Source organism: Pungitius pungitius, chromosome 10 (assembly GCF_949316345.1).
Source record: "Pungitius pungitius chromosome 10, fPunPun2.1, whole genome shotgun sequence".
Lineage (NCBI taxonomy): Eukaryota > Metazoa > Chordata > Actinopteri > Perciformes > Gasterosteidae > Pungitius > Pungitius pungitius.
Window position 1 is genome coordinate 284,791 of NC_084909.1, and position 26,392 is coordinate 311,182.

At 42.5% G+C, this 26,392-nt stretch overlaps 1 protein-coding gene across 1 annotated transcript in view; it reads left to right on the forward strand.

Moving 5' to 3' along the window:
- The window catches only part of thsd7ba (thrombospondin, type I, domain containing 7Ba), a 101,834-nt gene that overhangs the window by 24,813 nt on the left and 50,629 nt on the right, over nt 1-26,392 (forward strand). Inside the window, exons 3-7 of the mRNA XM_037488499.2 lie at nt 77-266; nt 20,482-21,328; nt 22,385-22,633; nt 23,449-23,618; nt 25,684-25,842. Of these exons, the coding sequence (XP_037344396.2) occupies nt 107-266; nt 20,482-21,328; nt 22,385-22,633; nt 23,449-23,618; nt 25,684-25,842 (1,585 nt within the window). The 5' untranslated portion in view covers nt 77-106. The remainder of the gene's footprint in view (nt 1-76; nt 267-20,481; nt 21,329-22,384; nt 22,634-23,448; nt 23,619-25,683; nt 25,843-26,392) is intronic.

Here is a 26,392-nt window from a genome sequence, read left to right on the forward strand (position 1 = left end):
ACTTTCTCCCATTTTAAAGAGCTCACACAGCATTTGTATGGGTGACCTACTGATGAAGTCCATGTTCTTCCCACAGGAGTAAGAGAAGGAAGCAACGGGCTGGACTATGACTCTAAAGGATGACGTTGGGTTCATTGCCTGGACGCGGAAAGCTGGGAGCTGCCTGGGCCTCCTCCTGCTCCTCCTGCTCCTCCTGCTCCTCCTTCCCCTCTCAGTCCAGGCAGACATCGTCTTTCCAAAGGACCATCATTTCTCTTGGAAAGCAGGTAAAATATTTTTAAGTCTTCTTCTTAGTGTTAAATGTTTCAAATCAATACCCCTTTTTGTGGTCAATTCTAACTGCAGTGCGTTGTATAACTGCAGTGTACAGCGTGTGTGTGTGCGTGTGTGTGTGTGTGTGTGTGTGTGTGTGTGTGTGCACATCAGCAGCAGACATTCAGGCATCACTGCTTCTCTTTATCGGACAACACAAAGTAATCTTCCTCCTTCTGACACATCGATTGGGAGCATTAAGTCACATCATCAAGGGACGTTTGCATTTTCTCACGGAATTAATGACGTTTAATTTGTTTCTACCGAAACGCGTGCGCTGTGGTTACATCAATGACGCATTGACACACAGTAAATAATCCAATGTATTGGTTAATTCTTCAGTGGATTAAGGGCCTCTGGTTGTGTCTGATTGATATGTGCACAGATTTAGCATTTTGTATTTGTAACTTCCGTCCCGTCCTTTTCAGGTAATTTCACCATTCAGCCTTCAGTCGGTCGACGGATTCAATTATAAAATGCATTTCCTAAGCAGCTTAAGGAGCTAAACGTGGCCGTCCCACACAAATGCACCACTTACAGTGCAATTTGCACTTTTATTTCTCACTCTGCAGTTGGGAAATGACACCACCCAAGTGATAAAGACTTTGATTAATTTCAGTTGGAAAAAAAAGCGGATGCTCAAAAGGAATGTAAGCGGGACACAAGCGAGGATTTAAGGCGGCTTATGAGTTGTTGCTTCGGTTGACGTTCAAACGAAAACCTCAAACTCAACATGGCTCACCTTTAAGAAGGCGCTGCCTCCGAGGGGCGTTTGAAGCGGAGCGGCAGTGGAAGAACACTCGGGTTGTGGAACAAAACGTGTTGTGTTACAGAAGGAGGACGTTGTTCGGTAGCTAGTTGGCAGATTTCCTCGAGGCCACATGTTCCTACATTCAGCGTCTCTGCAGCCGCTCCAGGCCTCGCGTCAGCATCTCTGAGTCACACCTTCCTCTTGGCAGGTATTGATTTTTTAACCTTCCCATCTTCAGCGTGGATGTTTCAGAACGCTCCATTTGGCCGACAAGCTGGCTTTTCATTTCGGACTCGTCGACAGCGGCGAGATGTGCTTTTAAATTATGCACAGCCTCCCTATTGTGTGTTAGTTGTGTCTATCTAGGCCAGCAGCATTGTGGGCTAATCTTGCGTGTGAGCCGGTTCCCACAGCTGTGGCTAAGCTGGGAGTCTCCGGCTCAGAGAGAGAGAGAGATGTTTAAGCTTGACCTTCATCGGCGTCCTGGAGACCAGAATGAGGCGCTGAAGCTCTGCAGGCCAACGATGACTATTATTTAAGTCTTTTAGAGTTTCTGTTCAAAGAATTAACCAAAACACACTTTTCAGCAACCTCGACAAGCAGGATGTACGTCTGCACCACAATGTCACAGCCCACTGACTCCAGGCAGAGACCCATTTTCTGTACATCTCTGATATTAAAATGCACGAGGCTCCAGGAGGTGTGAAACGGTGCTGAATGCATCCTCCATGAATCCGCTCCACGCAGGTCTTCTTCTGTTGTGCTGCACTTGCTGCAGATCACATCCAACTAAACTAAAGTTTACGTCGTGTAGGTTGTGCGTCTCGAATTTAGTTGTGGAGATTCCAGGGATATGCGGTGCATGATAACGCTCCAAAACCAAGCGTTGAAATTGGATTTATTTTTGACTTAAGCGTCAGCTTAGTCGAGTGAAAAAGTGAGATCCGCTCTCAGGTTTTCATGCAGCATCTTTAAAGTTCATGTTCTATGTAAGACAAATCATAAATAGTTTGTGTTCTTTACAGCTCAGATTAACAAAGAGGAAAATACATCCCAGGTGAGGCGGTGTTTTGGATCAAAGCCTCTTTCTTTGTCAAACTACATATTTCTTCCCTTGACTCGAGAATCCCATAAATTCAGTATATTCATGTCTGGCGTTTTAACCCAACATTTGATCGTAGTGGTTGGACAGAGTGTGTTTGTGGCTGTACACAACATGTTCATCCTTTCCAGCTTGTGCTTTGGAAGTTAAATTGCACGCGTCGTTGTGGCTGAATCCAGAGTGAACGTTTAAGCCTCCTGTTCACTTTAATTATGTGGGAACCTTCCGCTGCAGGAATCCGCTCAGTGGCAATGATTTTTAAAAGATGGAGAAATCAATAAAGGCTTTCCTTGATGAGCGGGGATCCCCCCCCGGGTCCCGCTGGCTGATTCCTGCAGCAGGACCTGCTCTTACAGCCTGTGATGGAGAGAATGCACCTGGACTCATACAGACAGCAATCGTTCCACGTTTCATTTCAGGGTCCGAGTTGAACTCATTCGCAATTTTCCCCACTGTGTTGCACCATCAAAGCTGAAACCAGACGTCACCGTTGTCTCTGCGCTGCACAGCATCCAGACCCCCGGAATTTCACTTCAAATGGCACTGAATCATTTGGAAAGGTTTTTGTTTTTTGTTCTTTTTTGTTTTTCTCGCTTTAACAGTGAAAAAGAAAAAACCCCAAAATGCATGTTTTAGCCAGTAAGCATCACCTGATGAGCTGATGGACACTATCGAGCTTCCCTGTGCAACACCTCATGGACGATTTCATTGTTCTGTGAAAGGAGTCAAAGCTTTTTATTTTTTCTGAAGGTTGCTGGAGATCTTGAAACCAAAAACAGAGAAAACACAACCAGATGCTGAACTCCACAAACACGCCGCAGACAAAACGCGGTTCCTGTTTAGTGTCTATTTATGTAAATGCATGTTTGTTTGGGTCTACTTCCCTGTACGTTCTACAGCACTTCTATTCTTTTAGCTGTGAGTGAGAAATGAGCCGCTCACCTCATTAACAAAGCCCTCTTTCTCTCTTATTTCATACTCCATACGACCAGGTAGGTGTTTTTCACCCACAAACGCTTCTCTTCATGTTTTCTTCGGTCCTTTTCTCCCTTCTTCTCCTTCTTTGTCTTGAAAATAATCCATGATGCAGTTTCAATGTTGGTTGAGTTTTCAGTAGACTGCCAGCAAACAGAGTGAACATTTCTCTGTCAATGAAAACTGGACAAATGCACTTTATGTAACTCTAGTTCAGCAAATCAGTGTCATCTATAATCCTGATTATCTGCAACTTGTTTGTGTTTTTGAGCTTTCTCACTATTCGGTCACTAAATATGGAGTAATCAGTTAATTAGTTAATGATAGGATTCATAAGTACATGCTACATGCTACATCGAGATTCAGTCAGCCAAACAGCTCAGAGGACATTTAACACCTGATCTGTATTTTTTAGAATAGGATTTAGTGCTTAACATCTGAAATTCTACAGCGGCGTGGTGCACACAAATCACAGTGTAGCAGGTTTATATTCCGTCATTCATCATTAATTTATCACTATTTCATTTGTTTGTTAATAAAATGAATGAGGACCCTAATGGAAAACCTAATGTGTTGAAGCTGGCATGTTTATTATCTACTTGGAAGTTGCATTCCCAGAAGTCCTTTTTTTTATTTGCATGTAATCACAAAGGTGACGGCTACCAGCTGATTTGTCCCGTGGGCTCTGCAGTTGTCAGCGTTTTGACACCAGCCGTGTTTCAAAGTGAGATTTCTCCTGCTGCTGCGTAAATAAGCAACGATTCACACACGGGGCAGAAAACTGCTGCAGCCGCACCGCGTGTTGACACGCAACGCCTGATTAGCATCACGTGAACACAATTTAAAGTTGACTATTGATCTGAGGAGGAAAGATGTTGCTCCAGTCACATATTCCTCTGAATGTCTCTTGATGCTTTGGGCTCTCCGTTGACAGAAAGCAAAATGAAAAGCCAATTAGAAAAATGGACGTTCTGCTTTGTTTCACTTCCATTTGATCTTTATTAAAAGCACCGTGCGTGTTTTTTATGAAGTAAAGCGAGTATTCAGCCACCTTGACAATAGTTGACGTGTCTCTTCAAAAGCTCTTCACACTGATTGTTGAATTGAGGTCTCATTTTGGACTCTTGTCCGTCGTGCTGACTGGCAGGCGGCTGGCTGTCATGAAAGCTGCAGATTTGTCTCATAAAGGCCACGAGGCACCAGATTGCTGGCAGTCAGATCCTTAATCCCATGGGAATATTCTCACAGAGGAGTAAGCCTCGCTCTCAGAAGTCTCCTTTCAAAGCGGCTTCACATCACCCTCATTCAAAACCTTCCAATTCATGCTCAAATCTCCCACAGTTACATTTTCCTGTTTGAGGCTTGAATGAAGGATGGGGAACGACACACGACTGAGTAATTATGCACAGCTCCGTTTAGCTGCTGGGGGTATCGAGCCTGCGGTGTGTGTGCATCTCTCAGCTGATATGGGAATATATGAAGGCAGGACCGGACTGGGCACCTCATGCTTTCATGATTTACCAATCACATTCAATATTTTTAACACTGGGCGGACCAATCAGCAAACCGGGTCAAATTAGCCCGATGCTCCCGACGGCCAGTCTGGACTTTGAAGCCGTTTCTTCAGCAGCTGATCATCAAAGCTCCAAAGGTTTCTTTGATATATCACCCTCACATTTAATGAGATAAATGAAGATTTAGACCCTCTCTCTACTTACGTGAATCAACACCTAAGAGACGCATGCGTCCTGTGCAGAACATCCCTCAAAGAACAACACAGATGATTCTGCCCAATAAGTCCAAACAAAAGTCAACCGAGGCTGTTATTTAGGAGGAGTTTTAGAAATACAGATGTGCGTCTCCAACGAGGAACAAAAAAGTCACCATATTGGCGATTTGATGAGTCCACAGTTTTGCTTCCTTTGATGCAAATGAGATGAAACGTGCTGAGAACAGCTTCTCGTGTTGGGCGGCTGCAGGCGGGGGGCCAGGTGCAACGATTCCCCCCAATCAGCAGCGAGCAGAAAGCGCCTCACGCGGATAACCTTGTGGGTTTGAGGGTCGTTCACGACGGCGTGAAGGTCGAGCCACGCCGAAAAGCGTGAAAGTTCTTTTGTCCGGAATAAACGGACGAAGCATCCTGAACGGAGCAGGAGGCCTCGGTGCCATCGTGACTCCATCCTTCAGTTCCTCCTTTCTGTCGGGGTTTGCTTTTCGGTAAATGCTCTCCAGTGGGCGAGCTTCATTGTTATTCCAGTTCATTATCATTTAAAAAAAAAAAAGCCTATTTGCTGCTTTAACAAAACATGACACGCCTGTTGTAATTACAAAGGTTTTTAATGAGATGAGACAAAAACAGTAAGCCTGAAGGTTCTAACCCAGACTCAGCCAGTGCGAGTCGGTGGAGGAGCTTCAACGTGTATGACATGTAATATAATATAATATAATGTAATGTAATGTAATTTAATATAATATAATGTAATATAATGTAATATAATGTAATGTAATGTGTACAGATCTAGTCAAAAAGCTAAAAATCTAACTGAACACAAGTTCATCTTCTTCATGGCGTAGTTTCCTTTTAACAAGCTGCTTGATTGGTCGGGTCCCTCTTTTCACTGAGATAAATAGGTCAACTGATGAATTTCTCTTTTTTTTTTACTATGTCCTCCTATGTTTAACAATTAATGGCATGCTGCTTTGTTGCCTGGGTTGAATGCATCGCTTCACTTAAAATATCTCCCCAGAAACACAGAAGATTGGGACTCCTCACTGTTTCGCTGCCAGAAGTGAGAGAAGAAATGATAATAATGTTTTGTGTGGTTCTGCAGAGACCTGTTAAAACAGCCCACTCTGTTTACTGTGTGTTGGACCCAGTGGGGAACGCACTGGGGAGGCAGCGAGGTGAAACCAAACGGATTTTATTTTTCACCTGAGGAAAAAAAAAAAAAACTCCCATATGAGTCATTGTGTGATTGCAGAGCGCTGTCTATCAAGACGGCTTGTTTTATTCTAGCCTTTGATCAACTGAAAGAGACGGGTCAGAGCGGAGGGTGTGCGAGGGAAGATGATTGTGGGGGTGTTCTCCTGCCAGGAGTCACATGCCTTTCTAAATGAAGATGTCTGTCATTAAATGTAAAACATATTTATACTTGATCTGAATGATTTAACCTCTGAAAAAAGAATCAATCCACGACCCCAGAAATGACATTGTCATCATATTCTAGCGTGGCTAATACGGAGTTGAGTGGCTATAACTCATCGTCATACACTCAAAATGTCAGATTTGATGCCTATGTGATTAGTTGGGACGTCTCTTATGCACACTGATTGATGCCCCCCCCCCCCCCCCCCCCGCATTGACACTCGCTGCAACAGGCCGCGCTCAACTGAAAGCTTCCTGCTGCTACATCATTTGATCTCACACACGGGGGGGTGTGAACACTTTCAGTGACACCCCCGTCTATGAAGGGTTAGAGATGCATATCTACTCTACCACAATGCATTAGAATAGGCTTACAGCTCTGTGTAATCACAGCTATACGCACCATCACAATGTTCCTGATAGGCTCATGAACGCTGTCATGTGATCGTAGTGATTTATATTTATCTACACACGTCTTACTGTAAGTGGTCGTTGGAGCTTCAAATAATCAACGTCACAGTTTGTGTAATTGTCCTGCAAAGATTTCTTTACTTCTTTAAGGAAACGATGATCACTTAAAGTCCATTACGATCTCATGCTAATTTAAAATATTATAATGAATTACAACTTTGGTCACTATAATACAACATGTATCCTCGTACTCAACCTCGAAATACAATACAACATAATGTGATATGATTGTTGTAAAAAGTAATATGGATATTTATATGATTAGTGTGCTTATAACTAGAATTATATCAGGCTGTGGCACATATCATTCACCCATTGTTACGCCATTTGAGGATTATTGTATTAAAAGGCGTTATATTATAGGCGCCAAGAGAATTATCTGTATGTCCGTTACAATGTCATTCTTTTCTGTTCATTCCTACCATTTGTTAGTTTTCTGTTGCCTTTGGATGAGCAGCTGAATAATTCCTTGTTGTTGGGAGTAGGAGGGCTGCACCAACCTGTTTGCATGAATAAACATAGCAAACCAATTTAATTAGTGCCTTTCAAACTCTTATTTTGTTTTGTGCAAGCTATGTGACTCTCTTTTTGTGCGATTGACTTCTTAATCACAGTGTGGGCCGCACAGTTTGACATTTTCTGCTTTACTTATGAGGGGAGCAAATGGGCAAAATTCATGAATTCCACAGAAGTTAAAGGAGAGATGTGTCCTTTTGAAACTTAAACATAGCCGGTCATTTCCAGGCAAAACAACTCAGATAAGAAGGACTTATACAAGAGAGGACAAATCACTAGATAAAGAAGCCTGTAGGCACACATGTAAAGAAGTGTAATGATTGTCATGTTATAAAAGTAGTGCTATTTGGTTCTAATGGTTCTGACACAAATACCAAAAGAATGGGGCAGGCCGTCATCGTTGGTCTTCTTGCTACGCTGATGAAAAACAAGCATCTCCAACAATATAATAAATGTCTTATTTAGCGTTTAAATAACAGTAGCCTAAAAACCCTCCACCATCATTACATTTAATAAATTACCCAGTAATTGCAATTGTGTTGGAATGTTAACAAATTGCAGATCTTTTGAAGTCTCCAATGTTTTATAATTATTCATCTGAGCAAAGGGACTTTACACGAGGGCTTCGTACCTTCCTGCCTTCAAACACCGGCTCCTGTTGGAAAAGGTTCTTTGAATTTCACAAACCTGCAGCTGAAATGTTAAACTTATAAGAGTCGAGTGGGGAATGTTCACACAGATTCAAATGAGGCCTTTTCAATGGGAGGGAACTATGGGAGAGAAACGCGGTTTAACCATGAACTGACAGCAGTGGGAACAGGTGGGGGGGGGGGTCGCTCCAGGGAGGGGGGGTCGCGTTGGGGCTTTTCCTTGATCACGGATCATTTTCTCAGACGGCAGCACCAGGCCTGGGCGGCGACAAAGTCACAATACCCCCCCCCCCTCGATGGTCACTAAATGGAGCGAGGCCTGGGGAGCTGGGGGGAAGCAGCTGGTAACTGTTTGTCCGCCTGGTTCCGGCCCCCATTTACACAATAAAAACATGTGTGGTTCCTTTAGTCCAAAAACCCGTGTGTGTGGAAGACGGTAGCGTGACATTTTCAAACTTTAATGTGCAGAACTTTGGGCCTATTTGCCCATAAAGCTCTTGCTTTTTGTTAAATGATGTAAAATATAATAATGTCCAAACACAGCGCTGACTCATATAGTCTGAATGAACGTCAACTTTGTTTGCTATAAGAAGGTTATGTTCTGGATCTATAATTACATATATATTTGTCAAACATTATTAAACCAAGACGATAATATCTGGTGTGTGGAAGCAGTCAGCTGACCAGCTGTCAGACAGCTAATCTAATGCTGTTCTTATCATGGCAGCAGAAATACAGCCTGTCCATATATATATATACACTACAGTCTAATGAAACGATCCACTGGAAGTCATTCAGTCAAGAGAATGTTTCAAAAGAGAACCATGTTGTACAAAAGCATCATTGTTCTAAATGCCCAACAACGACTGGACAACAAAAAGCATTCATTTGTGTTTTTTCAAAAGGTTGTTTGTGTTTATCAGAACATCTACGTGGATTCCCTGCCCCTCACAGTCACTTTCTCTAATCTCAGAGAAGACACCAGCCCACATCGTGGTGATGCAGAGGAGCTTAGCCATGAGCTTGCAGCATATTAATGTTGAGCACATAGTTAATCTAAGCTGGATTTCATACCCCAGCAGTTAATCACGACGAGGGAAGCCAGGTGAACTTTTAATTAGGATTTGTGGAGTGATGTTTGATCTTTTATTACCTTTGCTGGCCTCTTCCTTTCTGTCCATTTCAAACACAGTGATGTTCCGACTGAAAGACATCTTAGAGGATAAGGACCATGAAGCTTCTGCGTAGTGACACCAAGAATCCAAACTATTGACTCCTGATTTGTTGATTTTTGGAACATGGAACCTCGGTGGCTTAAGATTCTCAGAACTGATTAACATTCACAAGTGCACTGTGGTCCTTTCTATGATGTAATGAGGTGACCGTCATAAGGAGCCACCTGAAATACAATAGTTCTTTTTAAGGGAAACAGCACCTGCAACCTCTGAATCTGGAAGGGATGGGGAGTGTTTTTCATTATCTAACTGTGTGTGACTTATTATGAGCGGATGGCTGCAGATTTCCAACAGCAGAGCAGACAGGTGGAATCTGTGGAAGGTTCCAACGGAAAAGCTCTCAAAAACATAATTGGCTCAGAAACTCTTAGCTCAGCTGGGTGTGGAAATTGGTTTCCAGGGTTTCTTTAATCTTTCACTCGGTAACTATTGTCCTACTGTGTAATGTCAAATCTCCTGAAGATATTTTTGTTTTAAATATTTGAACTATTTTCGTAGTTTTGATAATATTAGCTCCAAATACACCAGTTTTGTAACTTTAAACTGGTTGGATCTGAGATTTTCTTAAAAACAGGCCGGGTGTCTTTAGTTTTCACTTCCATAATCCAGTTTACACCAATAAATATGAGAATATTTTCTTTAGGCCTAAGTGAGGCATCCCTCCAGAACTGTGTAATTACAGTTATACGTTCTCAAGTGTTTTGAAAACATCGAATCAAGGCGGGGACATTATGGCGTGTCAAAGGCGCTCTGCTAGCATGCTTTTCCACCAGCAGCGGGTCTGTGTGCGATTATTTATGTCTGTCTGAGGTCAGAATCTGTCACTGCGATAGCATCACAACTCTTTCGAGATGCAGTCGTAAAGGTTTACAGGTGCGTCGCCGGCATCAAAATGAAGGATGAGTCCTGGGATGACTGAGGGAAGGCGCCACGTGGCCACTTTTGGAACCCGTTGATGGATATATATATATATGTATTTTTCAGAGCGGCCCAAAGTGCGCACTGGGCTTTTCTGCATCTTTTTGGATTTGCGCGTGGAGAGCGATCCGTTTTGTTTTTTTTCTTCTGTAGTGTTGATCTGTACATTGTCTACGCGTTTGCCTGATCTGTGGAACAGCGGGAGGCCAAACTCTGAGGTACAGCCCCAGCTCCTTCAGCGTGGACCGTGTCAAAGGGGGCGTGTGATGACTGGATGAGTGTCATGGCTGCAGCCAGCTGTGGTTGGATTCCTCACGATGTGGATTTGGGGATTTTGTTCACATCTGACGGGATAAAACCTTTCCTTCGGTGCCGTACCTGGTCACGTTAAAAAGGAGAAAGCGTGACCACAGCGGTCATTTTCAAATTTACACACAATATCTAAAAGTGAACACAAATCCAACTGGATTCATGAAATTTGAATTTACTGCACGACTATTTTACCTCACGTGTACCTAGAAAATCTGGTAGGATTCCTCCAGAGCAGTGAAGGCCTCGGTTTCTGCCGAAATCCAAGCTGCTTAATATGAACCTCATCTCGGCCCACGCATCTCTTCCACAGCGACTGCATCTCTTAGTTTTCTGCGTGCGTTAGAAGACAACGCCGAGCTGTGGGAGAGCAGATCAGTCAGAAGTGTGACAGCTGCAGGATGGGGATGGAGAGTGAGGCTTACATTCATCAAACACGCCTTGATTATAGTTTACATAATGACTTTTAGCTTTGAGCTCCTGAGTGTGAGACTGTTCCTTGTCACTGAGTGACTGAGGGTCCCTTATGGAAAGTTGCCTTGACAACTGCAAACACAATACTAAAGGTTTACCCTCACGGGGGGCGGGTTCAAGACGACTTTTTTTCAGCTTTCACATTTGAACCTGAACAGCGAGCTTTGATTAACAAAAATAAAAAAGTATTTTCATGGTAGCAGCTGCAACATATTTTTTAGGTCTAAATAATCCTTTTCTTACTCGGAATATGAATGCTGTCAGAATACAGCTGACCCACATGAAGCACTTGGTCTGAATTCCTCCACTGGATTTGGGCTGCTGCTGATATGCTGCTTTTGCTCCGTACGGATGTCTCACGCGGGGCACGTACGGTGGATCGGGCGACTGACCCGAGCATCAGACCAGCCCGGGATAACAGCATTTTGTGCATGACACACTCTGCCACATATCTGCCCTAGACTCTCACACGCCGAGTCCTGCGCTGTGTCTGAGGCTTTTTACCGGCCGTTTGGGGGACAAATATGACCAAATAAAATGTTACCACTGTCGCCAAGACAACTGTAAAGTATGTGAAGACGACGAGTCTCCGTCGCGTGGTAATGGGAGGCGATGACACCCAGACGGGGGCCGCTTGGGTTCCTCCGCGGTGTCGTTGCGGTTGCTGCAGAAATGGCAGCAGCGTTTTCAGTGGTGATTGCTTTGTTTGGATCGCTGCTAAAACGTCTCTTTCAGGGAGGAAAAGCCTTCAGGAACCTCACGTGGTTCCTCCCGTGGCCATCATTCAATCGGGCAATGGCGCCGATGCGGGTAGCAGTTCGTTCTTCTTAATTTCGCCTCCCGCAAACTAACATTTAATGAGCCAGCGGCTGATTCATGACTGAGGGACAAAGGGAACCCAGATGACAGGGGGAGAATAAGTGAAGTATTTAGACTCTGCAGGTTACACCCTGCAGGCCCACCTGACTCGGGTAATCACTTCTTCTGTCAGAGTGCTTCCCCGTTTACTTCATCCTGAGCTCAGCTCCACAGACATTTATCGTAAGGAAAGATCATTTATCTGGTTAAAGAGCGCCCCGTGCAACGACCGTTTAAGACGCTTTCAGAATAAACAACAGACCCCAGAGCTGCCCGGGGGGGGACACAACTCCAGAATCTTTTGTATTGTAAAAATGTAAAAATGTAAAAGACGGCCAAATAAGAGCAAACAGACGTGGGTCATTTTAAGCAACATTTTTCCTGTTGAGGCCTGTGAGCATGGCCCGTTTGCATTGTTCTGCCAGATAAAAGCGCCACATCGGGAATTGTTGCACATTCTGAAAGCCGCTGCAGAAAAAAAAACCTCGGTGGCGTGTCAGCTCTCAGCGTTCAAAAGAAATGTCATGTTCAACCTGAATGCTACCTTGTCCCACCTCACCTGAAACACGTGTGAGTGTTCCTCCTTGCAGTCCCTTAGTCCCCCCCCCCCCCCCCCCCCCCCCTTCTTTCTCTGGTTGTATCCCAACCTTTAGACGCATTTCTCCTCTCTTTTTTGTCCCTTTTCAAATCTAGCACTTCACCCACCCAGACTCGCCTGCATTATCATCCGTGGTTGTAATTTCAAGTGTTAAAGGCTTTGATGAGGTTCATGTGAAACTATTGTCGGGGGTAAATGAATAAAAAGGTGTTGTTTTTTTTCTTCCTTTGGTGTTCAGTGGATAAAATATTAAACTAAAGAAAAGACCTTACAACAGTTCCCAAAAAATCACCACTAAAAATGTTGATGATATATATATATATATATCTCCCATGGCACAACACACACTGCTGTCCTCCGGCCATTAGTCCTGCTCCTCCGTTTAAGAAAGAGAAATCCCAGTTCAGCTGAAGACGCTGAGACCGACGAGTGAATGACATCCCGTCCAATTAATTGTCACCTCTACGCAGGCTGGTGCAGGGACTTTAGGGGACCTCATGAGGCAAGCAATTACACAGAAAAAGGATTCTGATCAGAACACTTCTGTCCGGTCCCTGCTGTGTTCTTCATGTCTTAAAGTGATACTGAAGTGCAGCACAGCATTTATTTGTGCAACCATGATGATTCTCAGACAAAACTGCTTATGGATTATTATCCAGCCTGGAATCAAAGTTGGATCTATGAATGCAAACCAGACCTTAGAAGAAATATCTGCTTTTTAGATGAAATATCACTTTGAAAAAGTCCAACATTGATTTCAACCCGAGAAGAAGGAGAACATGTAGACAAGATCGTAATTAGTTAAAAGTGAAACATAACTGGAATGGAATGTATTGGCAAACATTAGTATGAATTCCTTTGCTGTGCTGACATTAAATGACACAAAATATGTGTCTCCATACCCCCCCCCCCCCATATCAGCAGGGGGGGCATGGTGACAGTAAGGCGTTATCATAGTTATATTTTTGCAGAACTGACTGACAAATCTGAAAAAATAACACCAGACTTCCAAAAGAACAGAAAGGAGCTTTTGTCTGCAACAGAACCCAATTTGAAACTCTTTGACAAGCCGCTGATGTGGCCACGTTAGCACGAGAGAAAAGGAGAAAAGGAACAGCTCCAGATTATCCTTCATCTGTGTCTATGCAGTCGTATTTACAGATAAAGCTTCCCAAGCTACCTGCCAAGGTTTCACCTCAGTCATAGATGTGCCTTTTGGCTCAAACCAGTTTGTGTTAATTCCAAGTATAAGAAATTAGATCATATACAAAACCGTAACAGAAATATATCGAAAAGTGGGTTTTTCATTAATAATTTGATACTGCATCACTACTTTTTGCATTGTTTGTGATCTCTGCTGATGCAACAACACTCATTCTTTGCAATCATTCTTCTTAAAAAGTAGCCAGAAACTTCTTTTGAGAAATACAACAACTCTCTGCGTCCTTTAAACAAATGAAGGGCCTTCATGCATTCATCATATCATATTGCACACGGTGGTGGTAAATCCAGCTAATTCTGACTGAGTTTATTGATTAGGCATTGAGAAGTTAAAGCCGTTATTAACATGAACGCCTTGGTGACCTACAGCATTATCGAATTGAGTTAAATCCGGGCAGAGGAACTTGAAGGTCCGGCGTCACGCCTCGTAAAGAGCGGATCTGTTTCCTTGAACCGTCACGGATGAAGTCAGGCTGCAGACGTCCATCCGTTTATCAAGCGTCACATCTCCAAGACCACAAATCAGATTTGCGTTGATGGAAGGAAGCAGGGCACTTTGCCCTTTTTTTAATGTCATTTTAGGGGGTTAAAGGTCGGGGTTGTATTGATTTTTATTTGGTTAGTTCCTCATTGTCCAAATATGGATAACATTACTCAATGGGCACGTGTGTCATTAGCTATTCAAGTACTGTAGGTCTGGTACAAGTGGTGAAAGGCTGAATACTAAATTAAAGCGAAAGCCCTTTGAGGCCATGTGTAGCGTATTGCTACCCCCTAAGGTCGGTTATTCATCAGTGTGCGATAGTGAAGTGTATTGGATGCTTTTCCTCGGGATAATGCAGGCTGCAGTGGGGATCTCATTGTCAAGCCATAACACAAATATTATAATGCTTTCACTTATCGAGCAGTTATGGTAATGTTTGATTAATATTCAGGCAGGAAGGTCAAACGTCTCATAGTAGCTGTAGTAGTGTTCTTTTTTATCATTACACAGATTTAATTTTTAGCTGGAGTGTGTTGAGTGTGTTTTTGTTAGTTCATTTGCTTGTGAATCGTTCCCCCCGGTGTGATTTTCACAATCTATTCTCACATATTGCTAATTTCCTTCCAACCTTCTCCTCAAACGCTTGGACAAAGTGAGCTTATTTAGGGCTTCTGGAGAAGGATTGACTGGCTGATGATAATCTGATGATTTTCTGCATATATGAATGTTGTAATTGAGGATACACCCCGTTGCTCATGAATTACAAGTGATGGAAGTGTGGCATGGGGGATGGCTGTGTGCATAATGAGGTGCAGTGGCAGACATATCATTTAATTAAAAAGTGTTTTGACAAAGGAAGCATGTATCTAAACAGTCAAAGTAAGAGAAGTTGATGAAGATGGTGAGTAAACTCTGCGATTGCACAAAAAACTGTGGCATACAGCGCTCTTTATGTGTCACTGCAGCAAGTCGGTAAATATATTGAATGACAATGAATGGTGGTGATGGGCTGTTGAAAGCATTGTTGAACGTTGTTAATAAAAATGTCCCTTCAGAAATGATCCAATTGATGTGTTTCTTTTTACAATCTTAATGAAGTGTTCTAGAAAGTGCCATAGATAGAGAGACGGATCAATACATGCTGAGAAAAGATGCTCTTTTTGTGGCACTTTGAAGCAGAATGCAAGGCTTACAGAACGCATGTGGTGTGTGAGTGAAATCCAAGTGCTCTCTAAAGGTTAACGAAGAAAACCAACGGCCTCAAAGTGGTGGCTGACCTGACTGTGATGCTTATGGAGCCAAATATGTAGCCCGGGCACAAAATTCATTCAGACATCACGGTGTAGATTTCTAAAACATTTGTTCACAGGTGAAATACTGTAAAAGATACAAGTGGATAAAAAGGTATTCCAATTAGAGATTCATAATATTACAGTTCATAGGTTTTAGTTTATGCAAATGACTATAGTTTGTTTTAATCGTTCAAGATTCAGCACGTGCGTCATCCCTGACAATCTATCTTGGTAGCGGTAAAATAATCTTTTGCCTTTGTTAATTGGTTTGTTTTGACACTAACAGCCAATCCAACTCCATTCTCAGATAGAGGGGCGGGGCTTAGGCGTCTGCGGTCAGGTTCAGTGGATTCGGAGAAATGCAGAAGCCAGTTTACACAGTCAAGGTAAAAGTGTACAAGAGCAATGTGTTCATAACTTAAGGGGTGACGAAGAGTTAGACTATGGTTTGGACTGTAGTAATCTACAAGAGGTAAATAAGAGTTGTTTGTGTATTGTTTGTTGTACTGTGACTAAAAGTTGTAGTGTAAACAATGTATTATGCTAATCTCGATTAACCATTAGCATACGCATAGTACCAGTTAACGTTAGCTGTGCCTTTGAATTCAGTTGTTGAGACAAGCGTTGCTAACGTTAGATCGGCACGAAGTAGCATGTGGAGTTTTTTAGCTGAGTTGTCTGATTCAGGAGACTGATACTTGTTACTGAAATAGAGCATCTTGAAAGCGCCTTTGGACCACAGAGGAGGGCGGTTTCCCGCGTCGGTTGGTGCTCGTTCTGCTTCCGGACTGCGCGTGCCGTCCGCTTTTTGTTTATTGCTTGTATGAACAAGTGAAGAGGCCATCGACGTTTTAGGCCTCTACGGTCCCTAGTGTGTGTGTGTGTGTGTGTGTGTGTGTGTCCAAACTGTTTTTTGTTAAATGCCTTTGACGTCTGTTTGCTGTGTTGAAGTCCAGTGCAAGAGTGTTCTGGTAAGAGTTAAAAGTAGTAGCATACCATTAAATATATATAATATAAGAGGCATTGACCTTTTGTTTTATTACTTAAATTCTATTGGAGGCACCGCTAGTTAATTTAGTTTGCAAAATAAGGCAACCACAAATTGTTGTGTATAAGAACAGGTAATAGCCATTCATTTTAAAACTGGACCCAGGGCCCCGGCCCTAGTACAACTACACCTGGCAGCTTAGACGGTTCGCCACTGTTGAGTAGTGCGTGCGTCTGGTTTCGGGGCCCTGTGGAGATTGCTTTTGTCGTGTTGTTATATTGTCGTACAGCTTTGCTAGCATTTGTCCAACTTAAGGGTTCAACCAAACAATGAGACAAAAGAAAAGGTTCTGTTCCACCAGCTGGAATCAATTCCTCTCTCGCCCTGCCTTGTGTGAGTCGGCACAGCCTCTTTCACATCCCTTTCTCCCTCATACCCGGGTTGTAAATGGAATTGTAAATATAGCAGGGGCCCCCGGGGCTACTGGGAACTCCCCGAGGGTATAAGCATGGCGGCTAAGTGCGTCAGCAATGGAGGAGCTGTGGGTGACTTGTTCCTCCTGGAGGGCTGTCAGAAGCCGACGGATGGAGAGAGAGAGATTATTCAGAGCTCAGGAGAGCGGAATCACTCCCAATCACACCTCCATAAATCAGGCACGTGTACCCTGGCACAACAAAAGTGGCCATTCTGATGAAAGAGTGGTTATCATGAAAGAGTGCTATCAATGACCAGGAGAGCAGTGCACTCAGCTGCTCGGTGTTGATGCCACACTGGAGGTCTTCATGCTCGTCGGTTCCTTTCATTTGGGCAGGGCTTTTCATGTCTATTTTGGGCTACAACCCAATTTTGAGAATTTTTTTCAGTCTAGTCAGCTTTGATTGGATTGAGAACGCCTCTTTGAGTAAGTGGCAGTGCACAGCTGGAATGTTGCAAGTTTTACACATTTTAAGGATAACATCATCTGACATCTACTGTGTAATGTGACTAATTAAAATGTTTTCATGTACCGGTATGTTGACTTTCACGGCACTAAGGTGATCTTGCATAGCCTCTTCCCTCCTCTGACAGAAACAGCAATCTGTGAGGTTGTAAGCAAATAACCTGCTGGTACACATCATCTTATTCTGGGACTCTAACCAGTGATTCAAACTGGGGCAAAAAACACTTTTTAGTTTAATACATCTCTTGGTGTCTTAATTATGCATACAAGCTAGTGAAAGGAAACATGCTTATTAGTCAATGGTATAATGCAGAGTGAATAGGTGCCTGTGCTGGTTAACGTTCCACTTTTGGCGATCCATGGATTGGAGACGGGTTCAATGGTTATGGCACATAACACATTTTGCTGCTCTAGTATAGGCGTTGGCCTCCGGTTCCATTTTCAACTTTTTTGGTTTGGCCCGATGTTGTATGCAGCTCACTTTCAATGTGGCATGTATTGAAAACCCACAAATGGCTCTTTGCCTAATAGGAATATTGTGGCTCAAGTGTCTAAAATTGTACACCTTAATTAGGCTGTTTTCGCTCAAAGCAAAGGGCCTTTTTCTCATTAGCCATCAGTTGGCTGCACCTTTATTGACTGCTGTGTTCCAGTATCACCAATTCATTTGTTATGGTTTTCTCTGTATTATCGTGTGTTGTTGTCTTCCTTATTGGTAGTGGGATCAAATCTATGACATGCATTAAAGGTGAAATTATATAAATGTTATAGCAACAACTTTTCGTTTAATTTTCACAAGTTCACTTATCCACAACATGACGTGTCCATGCATTCGCTGTTTATGCTTCTGCTGGAGTTCCCTCAACGCGTGTCACATGGTGTCAGACCAAGACGGTCATGTTTTCATCAGAGCTCCTCTTTATGTATATCCGAATGTCCAAAAATGCCTTTTTGTAAACAAATAATAATAGTGATTATGACTTTGGTTGGTTATCCTTTTGAATTGTGTAAGACAAAAATATCACATGAACATAATTATGTCTTTTACCCCGTAAGCCCCCATTAACATCGCAAAGCCAACACGAATAGACTCAATGATGTGCTTCGATGAACTATGAAACAGTTCAGCAGATTGAAATGTTGCTCCCTTGAGAAAATAGCCGTCGCCTCAAAGCGGTGTGCTCGAGTCAGTGATTGGCCGGGCAACAACATGTTAACAGCGGATTTCAGGGGCACGAGAGGGCATTAAACCGTTTCGGTGGGTTGTCATTCAAAGGCAATTTAGGAGGCAGGAGGATCTCATTATTACATCAATTTAATTCCAATTAGAAGAAACAAATCAAATCATCCCTTTCATAGCATGTGGCAAAACAACTGGATTAGAAGTGAATGTGACTGACATAGATAACCACATCATATCAGCAAATTAATTTAATTTATTACTTTTTATGATTAATATTTTCTTTAATGAGGACAAAAGGTCAATAGGTAATTCGTTTTTGGATAATGATTTATGAATCACAAATATATCCTAATATATTGTTTGATTTGTCTCTAAATCTACATATTCAGCTAACAATGGTTATTCCTGTGTTCTAGCATTTTCTGGTATGGATTTAAGCATGTATTGAAATGGGAGCTAGAATAAAGTATTTACGAGTAAAAGGAGCATTATTAACAGGTGGTACAGGCAGGATCAATGAGACGTCCATATTACAAAATAATTGAAGCGACAAAAGAAAGATGAATGGATGCCTATACGAGCTGACCATTTTCATGAGACTGAGGATAAATATTGTTCTTTTACAAGATCAGGAAGTGTACCGCGCCCTGTGTGTGTCTAATAGCACCGACATCAAGGTGACAATATTACTGTATTCTCAAACAAACATCAATTACATGCACTTCACATAGCCATATATATATATATATATATATATATATGGCTATATGAATAATAATAATAATATGAGTGCAGCCGTCTTATAATCCAAATGGGTATTAGATTATAGAGAACAATTTGACGCTGACACAAGTTTTCATTGTGGGAAAATAAAGGTATCAGCATTTTATATCCCTCCATGACCACAGAGTACTTTTCCTTTACGCTATTTGTCAGTTATAGCGTAAAGGAAAAGTACTTTGGTACTTTTTGGAGTTGGGAAAATCAGTGAACTTGGTCACACAGACTTTGATGTTTTCAAGAAGGTGCTGCCAAGTGCGGTTCTGTTTCATGCTGCAAAAATGACCGACCCATCATCACTTTGAAATGATGATGATTTTCTTTGTCGTAACTTAAATCTATCTGAATGTTTTTAAACTGAGCTCGCCATAGAGGGGTGGGAATAGGACTTTGTACCTTTTTATGAGCGTGGCTTACCTTACTAAGTTAGCTTCATTTGACTGATGTTCAGAGAACAGTTTTCAACAACATCTAGTCTTCAATTTGTTATATTAATTACAACAAATGTAATTATTTATTTATTCATAGATTTATTTCAGGATACTTTCTTTTTTGAGAAACATGTATTTTTGAAGCTGTTGCGACAAATGGATGAGCCTCAACGCCACACTCTGCTGAAACGTCAATCTTTGCAGAGAGACCTGTCAGATCTAGACTTAATACACTTTGAGAATGTGAGACATGAAATTTGAACAAGCGTGTCTGCCAGTCACCATTTTCAATTTGCAATGTTAGCTGGTCCTACACTAAGAATTATTCAATAAAGAGGGTCCAATGTTTCCTTCTTCTGGAAACAATTATTCTACTGCTGAGTTTCATTTAAAACTTGTTCTTATTATAGTCTTAAATCAAAGCAATTTAAATTGCACATTAAGTGAAATCCTCCTTGTGATCACAAGCAATTGCAGCTTATCAAATAAATATATACATATTTTTAACATTTTATGAGACTTGACCAAGAAGCAAATGCGGTTCAACTATGCAAGACATTCTGACAGCTCACACCGATCAGTTGAGAATGAAGAATCTTAAGGGAATCTAGTCCTTTGAGACCCAGAAGCTAACCTCACATTTTTCAGATTGATGTCCGCCAATTTCTCCTTTTGTTCCTTTCTTTCTCAGTTCATGAATAAAGCAATCATGGAGGTTAAGTGAAAGCCACTGAATTGTGCTTGATTGCAGGCCGCCAGCAAGCTGCAATTTAAATCCTTTCTTTCTAAATAAACCTGCATGTTTGAATGAAAATGCCCTCTCCGTGTGTGTCTGTTCTTGGTTGCAGGCCAGTGGGGTCAGTGCGTTGGGGACGAGTGTGGTTCTGGCGGGCTTCAGACGAGGACGATTTGGTGTGTCCACACGGAGGGCTGGACCACCCACCACTCTCACTGCCAGCATGTGGACAAGCCGGAGAGCCAGCGGCACTGCTTTAAGGTCTGCGACTGGCACCAGAACCTCTTTGTTTGGGACGTGTCAGACTGGGGGGGCTGCGTTCTCGTCCCTTTCTTTTCCAACGAGCACAAGCTGCGGACGGCCGAGTGCATCACAGCACAGCACGGCATCCAGAGGCGCAAAGTCCATTGTGTGCGCACTTCAAACCGCACCACAGTCTCCTTGAGGATATGCGAGTTCTTTTCCCAAAAACCGCCTGTGGAGCAGGCGTGCCTCATCCCCTGCCCCCAGGACTGTGTGGTTTCAGACTTCACCTCCTGGTCCAGCTGCAGCAGAACATGCGGCGCGGGCCTGCAACATCGGACGCGACACGTCCTGGCCACACCCATGTACGGAGGCGCGATCTGCCCCAACCTGACTGAGACCAGGACGTGCTCCAGCCTCCTTGAGTGCCCCGCCGGGGAGGGCGAGCACCAGTACAGCCTTAAAGTAGGGGCGTGGAGCGAGTGCCGACTGCCCCATGACAAGGACGCCCTGTTAAATGGCAGGACCACGGTGGACTTCATCACCGGCTCCAACGAGAGCAACGCAGTCACGTTGCACACACAGGCATCCCACCAGCACCGGCACCACCAGAACCAGCACGCGCACAGGTACCCCGTGTCGTGGGAACTGGAGGTGGGATACCAGACGCGACAAGTCCGCTGCACACGCAGTGACGGCAGGAATGCAATGTTGAGGTGAGCCAATCGCTGGCATACAGCCAGAATGAAAATCAAAACAAAAGATGGACAAGAAAGAGGGCATCTCGTAATGTATTGCTTATAATTAGAGTGCGTTGTAATTGTGGCCTTTAGTCCTAATGGAATTAATTTGTTTTTTACGGCTCTCCAACATTATTGTAACATGAGAAGAGCATGATGAATGCATCATGTGTGAGTTGTTGTTTCAGCATCATATCAGCAGGATGGATTTGACCACACAGACAAACACACTTTCGTTCCGTTCCATCTCGTGCAGAGAAAATCTTTGCATGTCGTTGATATTGACTTAATACCATATCTACTCTACACATTAGTGTAGAATGACACTATTAGCTGTATAGCTTGTTGTTTGTTTGATATTTGAATGTCACTGTGCACAACAAGGCCTGTTCAATGACTTCATGACTAAAGTGTGAAGTGTGACCATTTACAGAACAGTGTCTTATTAGCAGGGTACTTGCTCGGAGGTGCAATTGGGGACTTTGAATATGGATTTCCCAACTGACTTCTGCCTCGTTCTCTAATTACAGCCTAATTACAAAGTGAAATTCTTAAATGAGCATTTTACGCACATCCTAATAACCAACCTAATCAAACTTTTCACATTAAACATTGCAATCTTAATTAAATGTCTAATGTAAGTGTTTCCGTTTTTTAATTAATTGAGCAGACCAGCTCTTTGTATTTCTGTAAAGGCTGACTGCATATCGGAGATATGTTTCAACAGGATATGTAATAGCTTAAACTGTTGTCATGTAGAGTGGAAACTGCAAAGGTCACTTGGAAATCAAGATATCCACTGTTATATTCCCAACAGATGTTTGCTTTCAACATCAGTTATACTCCATATAATCTACCAATCACACCTAACATCTGTCCGTGTTTGGGCTGTTCTACTCTTCATATTACAGTTCTATTTTCAAACCATGTTTGTTCCAAAGATGTTACATCATGAAACACGTGTACTATGTTTCTCTATTCTTGCAGTTTTTTTTCTTCTCTTTACGGTCTTTGTTTCTTCCGAATCAACAGTCTGTGTACCAAGGACAACGCCCCGCTGACCTTTAAGGCGTGTGTGATGCCCAAAGACTGCCAGACATCCGATTGGTCATCGTGGAGCCCGTGCTCCAAGACCTGCCGCTCCACCGATCTCTCTCCTGGTTACCGCCTCAGGTCACGAATCATGACGCAGATCACAGTTGGAGGAGGCCAGAGATGTCCTGCCCTTGAGGAAAAAGAAGCTTGCAACATCATTGGAGATTTGCTCCCAAACTGCCCCAGGTAGTTTCATAACTGATGGTTTTGTCTCCCTTTGAGCTCACACGCCTTGAAAACAAAGGTTGTTTACGGGTAATGATTTAATGCTGATTTACAAAATCCAAAATCAAATGAGGATTTCTAATTTAGCTTTTCAACCGTATTTAGAATAAAAAGCAAAAAGCCTGCAAATGATTTCACTAATTTTTTTTTGGGGGGCATTTTCTCAGTTACCTCAAGACACTGACAATAATAGAATGTGTTGTTCACAGCTCCTGACTCAAAGGACATGGCATGAATAAAAAACTGTGTTTTAGGAGGGTTTCATTAAGAAAGGCTTTGGCAAATATTACATGCAGTAAACAAAGTAGTCAATAGAGAATAATTTCCCCTGCCGGTCGATTTTGTTTTATTTGCTAAATCTACACGGATTGCCTGAGAGCAGAGGATTTACATGATTAGGGAAAACTCATTACGGAAATTAAGCATTTGATAGATTACCACAGGCTGTTGTTCTGGTAAACTCCTCCGATAGCATTGCTTCCTGCACCACTGCATTTTTCATACTTGAAACCAAACATTGGTTTAGTTTTAAAGTAAAAATAATCATCCCTTCTCTCCCGCTGACACACGAGAGGCTCACACTGCTCTGTCCAATTAGCCTTTTGGCTTTGTGAAACTTTTCTGAAACAATGACACTACTTTGTTGAGGCGATCTCCTCTTTTAAATGCATTCATTTTCAGCACGATTCCTCTGCATACTTCTTAAGACATGTGAAACGGTGACCCCCGTCTAAATGACGGTTGCATCGTCCATGCGTGTGCGTGCGCCCTGCCAGGTATGTGTGGAGGACCACTGACTGGGGCGAATGCCGCATCCTTCCGTTACTGAGCCAGCAGGACCGGCGGCTGGCTAACACCAGTATTCTGTGTGGAAGTGGGATTCAGAGCAGGAAGACCTACTGTGTTCAGGTCCCTGATCCCTCAGCACCTCATCACAGGAAGGAGGGTAAGAAAGAAAGCCCATTTTCTTGGGGGGGCTGGATGTTTCTTACCAGATGTTTTTCACGGCTGTGCGATAACAGCTAGCACCGGGTTGATTTAGAAAAAAGGGGCTAATACTTGCCCCACTGAATCTTACTAATTATCTCATTATACATCTTCTGTTTATTCTTCAAATAACTGGAATGTACACATTAAAACACGCTGCCAGTAGTTTGAGATGAAAAATATTTGTTTTAATCTAGTATTTTTTGTCCTACTTCCTTTTCCTTGCATTATTGTTAGTGCAGGAAATCTAACTATATCGGTTCAATATGGGAATGACATTGTGATTTCAACAGAGAGGATTGCGTTATATTGCACAAACTCTCTGTGTAATTATGTCTGGCTTTGAAAGTAAGAGAAAATGTGTATTTTCATTTCATGAGGTTGAGCAACATGGCCGATACCAGCTTGCAGGGCAATGTGTTTTCATATTGGATCAAACATAGCGCTATCATCAGTAATGGCATTAAAGGGGGTGAATTGATTTACTTTCAACTCGGAGCGGAACTCCATCATTCCGCCCCCTACGAATGATGTAATATGTTATTATGCAATGTGTTATATCACGCTGATTTAACAAGCTGTAATAAAACATAGACAGGTGTCCTAAGACCTCAGAGAAAGTCAATTTAGTTTTACAAGAAGACCGTATTCAGAGGGAAACACATTTCATGTAGTGGTTTTTGTTGAAATGCAGTGGGGAACTACAGTATATGTGTGTTGGTAGTAGTGAGTTCGGTTAACTTACAATTTACAGACAAATGCAGCATTATAACGGATTGCGTTATATAAGAGAAAGATCTTTGTTCAGTGCCATAGATGTCTGGTCATGGTCGTAATCTTATTATTTCTTTATAGAATATCAATTCATTCAAATACAGTGTGATGTCCCTGGAGCTTCTCCTGAAACATCTATAGTTGTAGGTCTTTATGCATTTTCTTGAAGTTGCGGTTTAAAACCTAAAAGGTTAAGAAGGTTTTAGAGGAAATCTCAAGCGTGAAGTGAATATAAATAAACAAACAAATAAATGAATTGGTTGAATAGGTGAATATGAATAGAAAAGGCCTCATTTGTAAATGTTACCAGTTTTTCCGAATTTCTAGGAAGTCCAAATGGCATTCAAGAAAAATATTAGAATAATTTGTTCTAATGCCAATTAAACATAAGTAAAGTTTTAAATCTCATAAAATCTGTGATTAAAAGGGAAGAAAAAAGCCTGTATAGCAGTACTTCATTCATCCTTTCCACCAAAGGATCTGTAGGACAAAGATCAATGACTCATCAGTGTATTGCTCAAGGACACTTTGACATGCAGAGAGTAGACGCTGGGGATTGAACCCCCGCCTCTTGGATCAAGGATGGCATCTCCACCCACTGAGTCCCAGCCCCCGTGTGCCTGGCTGCAGCTCGACGAAACGCACACAGCAATAATGCAATCACATGTGTCCGTATCCGTGCAGCATACCTTTTTACTGCTGTGTCTGCTGCAGTAATGCAACGGACACGTACACACAAAAATCTCAATTTACAGACCGAAGCAGACTTCATGAATGTGGTTAAGCAAGCATTTCACGAATGAGATCAAACGCCGTGTAAATGACTTTTGGCCAAAAGCCAAAATGCATGATGCACATTTAGTGAATGTCTTTTTAGAACTCAATGATGTGCGGAAGTGCATCAACATGGACTATTAGATTGAGGGAATCCATGTGTTTTCTTAGTTTAGTTTGAGAGCCCATAACAGGTTGTTGACACTCAAAGATAACAGCCATGAATTGTTTATGCAGGGTTACAGGGGCTTGCCCTCTTATCCCCATGTTCAGTTCCTGTTTACTCCCTCGTGATCGCTGCCCTCTATTTAATATTCTCCTACGCTAAATATAGTTTTCATCTTTTTTTTAAATGTTGTACAACATTACAAACCATAGCATTTTCCAATCGCTCGACAGTTATCACACACATAGACGCACACACTAACGAACACCTGTGTTAAGTCTCCTATTTACCTGTTGGTTTCTTTGTCCAGTCTCCAGGCCTGTGGATGCTAGGCTGTGTAGTGGGGAGGAGCCACCGTTGGCAGTCCAGCTGTGCTCCATCGCCTGCCAGCACAACTGCCTCCTCTCCCAGTGGTCACCCTGGGGTGCCTGCCTACATGACAACTGCAAAGAACCCCAGGGGAAGAAAGGTACGATGGGGTAAATCAGATACGAGAGCAAACATCTTTTAGCTTCTGAACGACTTGCTTAGGCAACTTGTTCAAGAACAATTAACAATTTCCTCAATACCGATGAAGATGTGAGCTCTGCACATTTAACTTTCAAGCAACAAGTGGAACCACAGCAAGACCATTGCTTCTGGTGACAAGTTGCCATGTTACAATGTTGCTATAGCAATCTTTAAAAAGAAAATCCGAGGTGTCCCTCTAAATGGCAAGAATATGTTCCAAGATGCATAATGCCTCCAACTGTTTCCGCCATTAGAATACTGTTCACTCAGGATCACGTTTGACAGATGGACGGGCAGAAGGATGGACACAAGCCATCCAAAAGATATTATGGATCGCTTGCTAACAAGCTGATATGATTTCAAATTGTAACTGATAATTGCACAGATGGTCTGGTGGTGAAATCCCATGCACTCAGTCAAAAGCAATTAACTGTTCAGCTCTGTCACAGACATGGAGTCCACATACAATAGACCTAAGAATACCTTTTAATGTGGTCAACAAGGGGCTT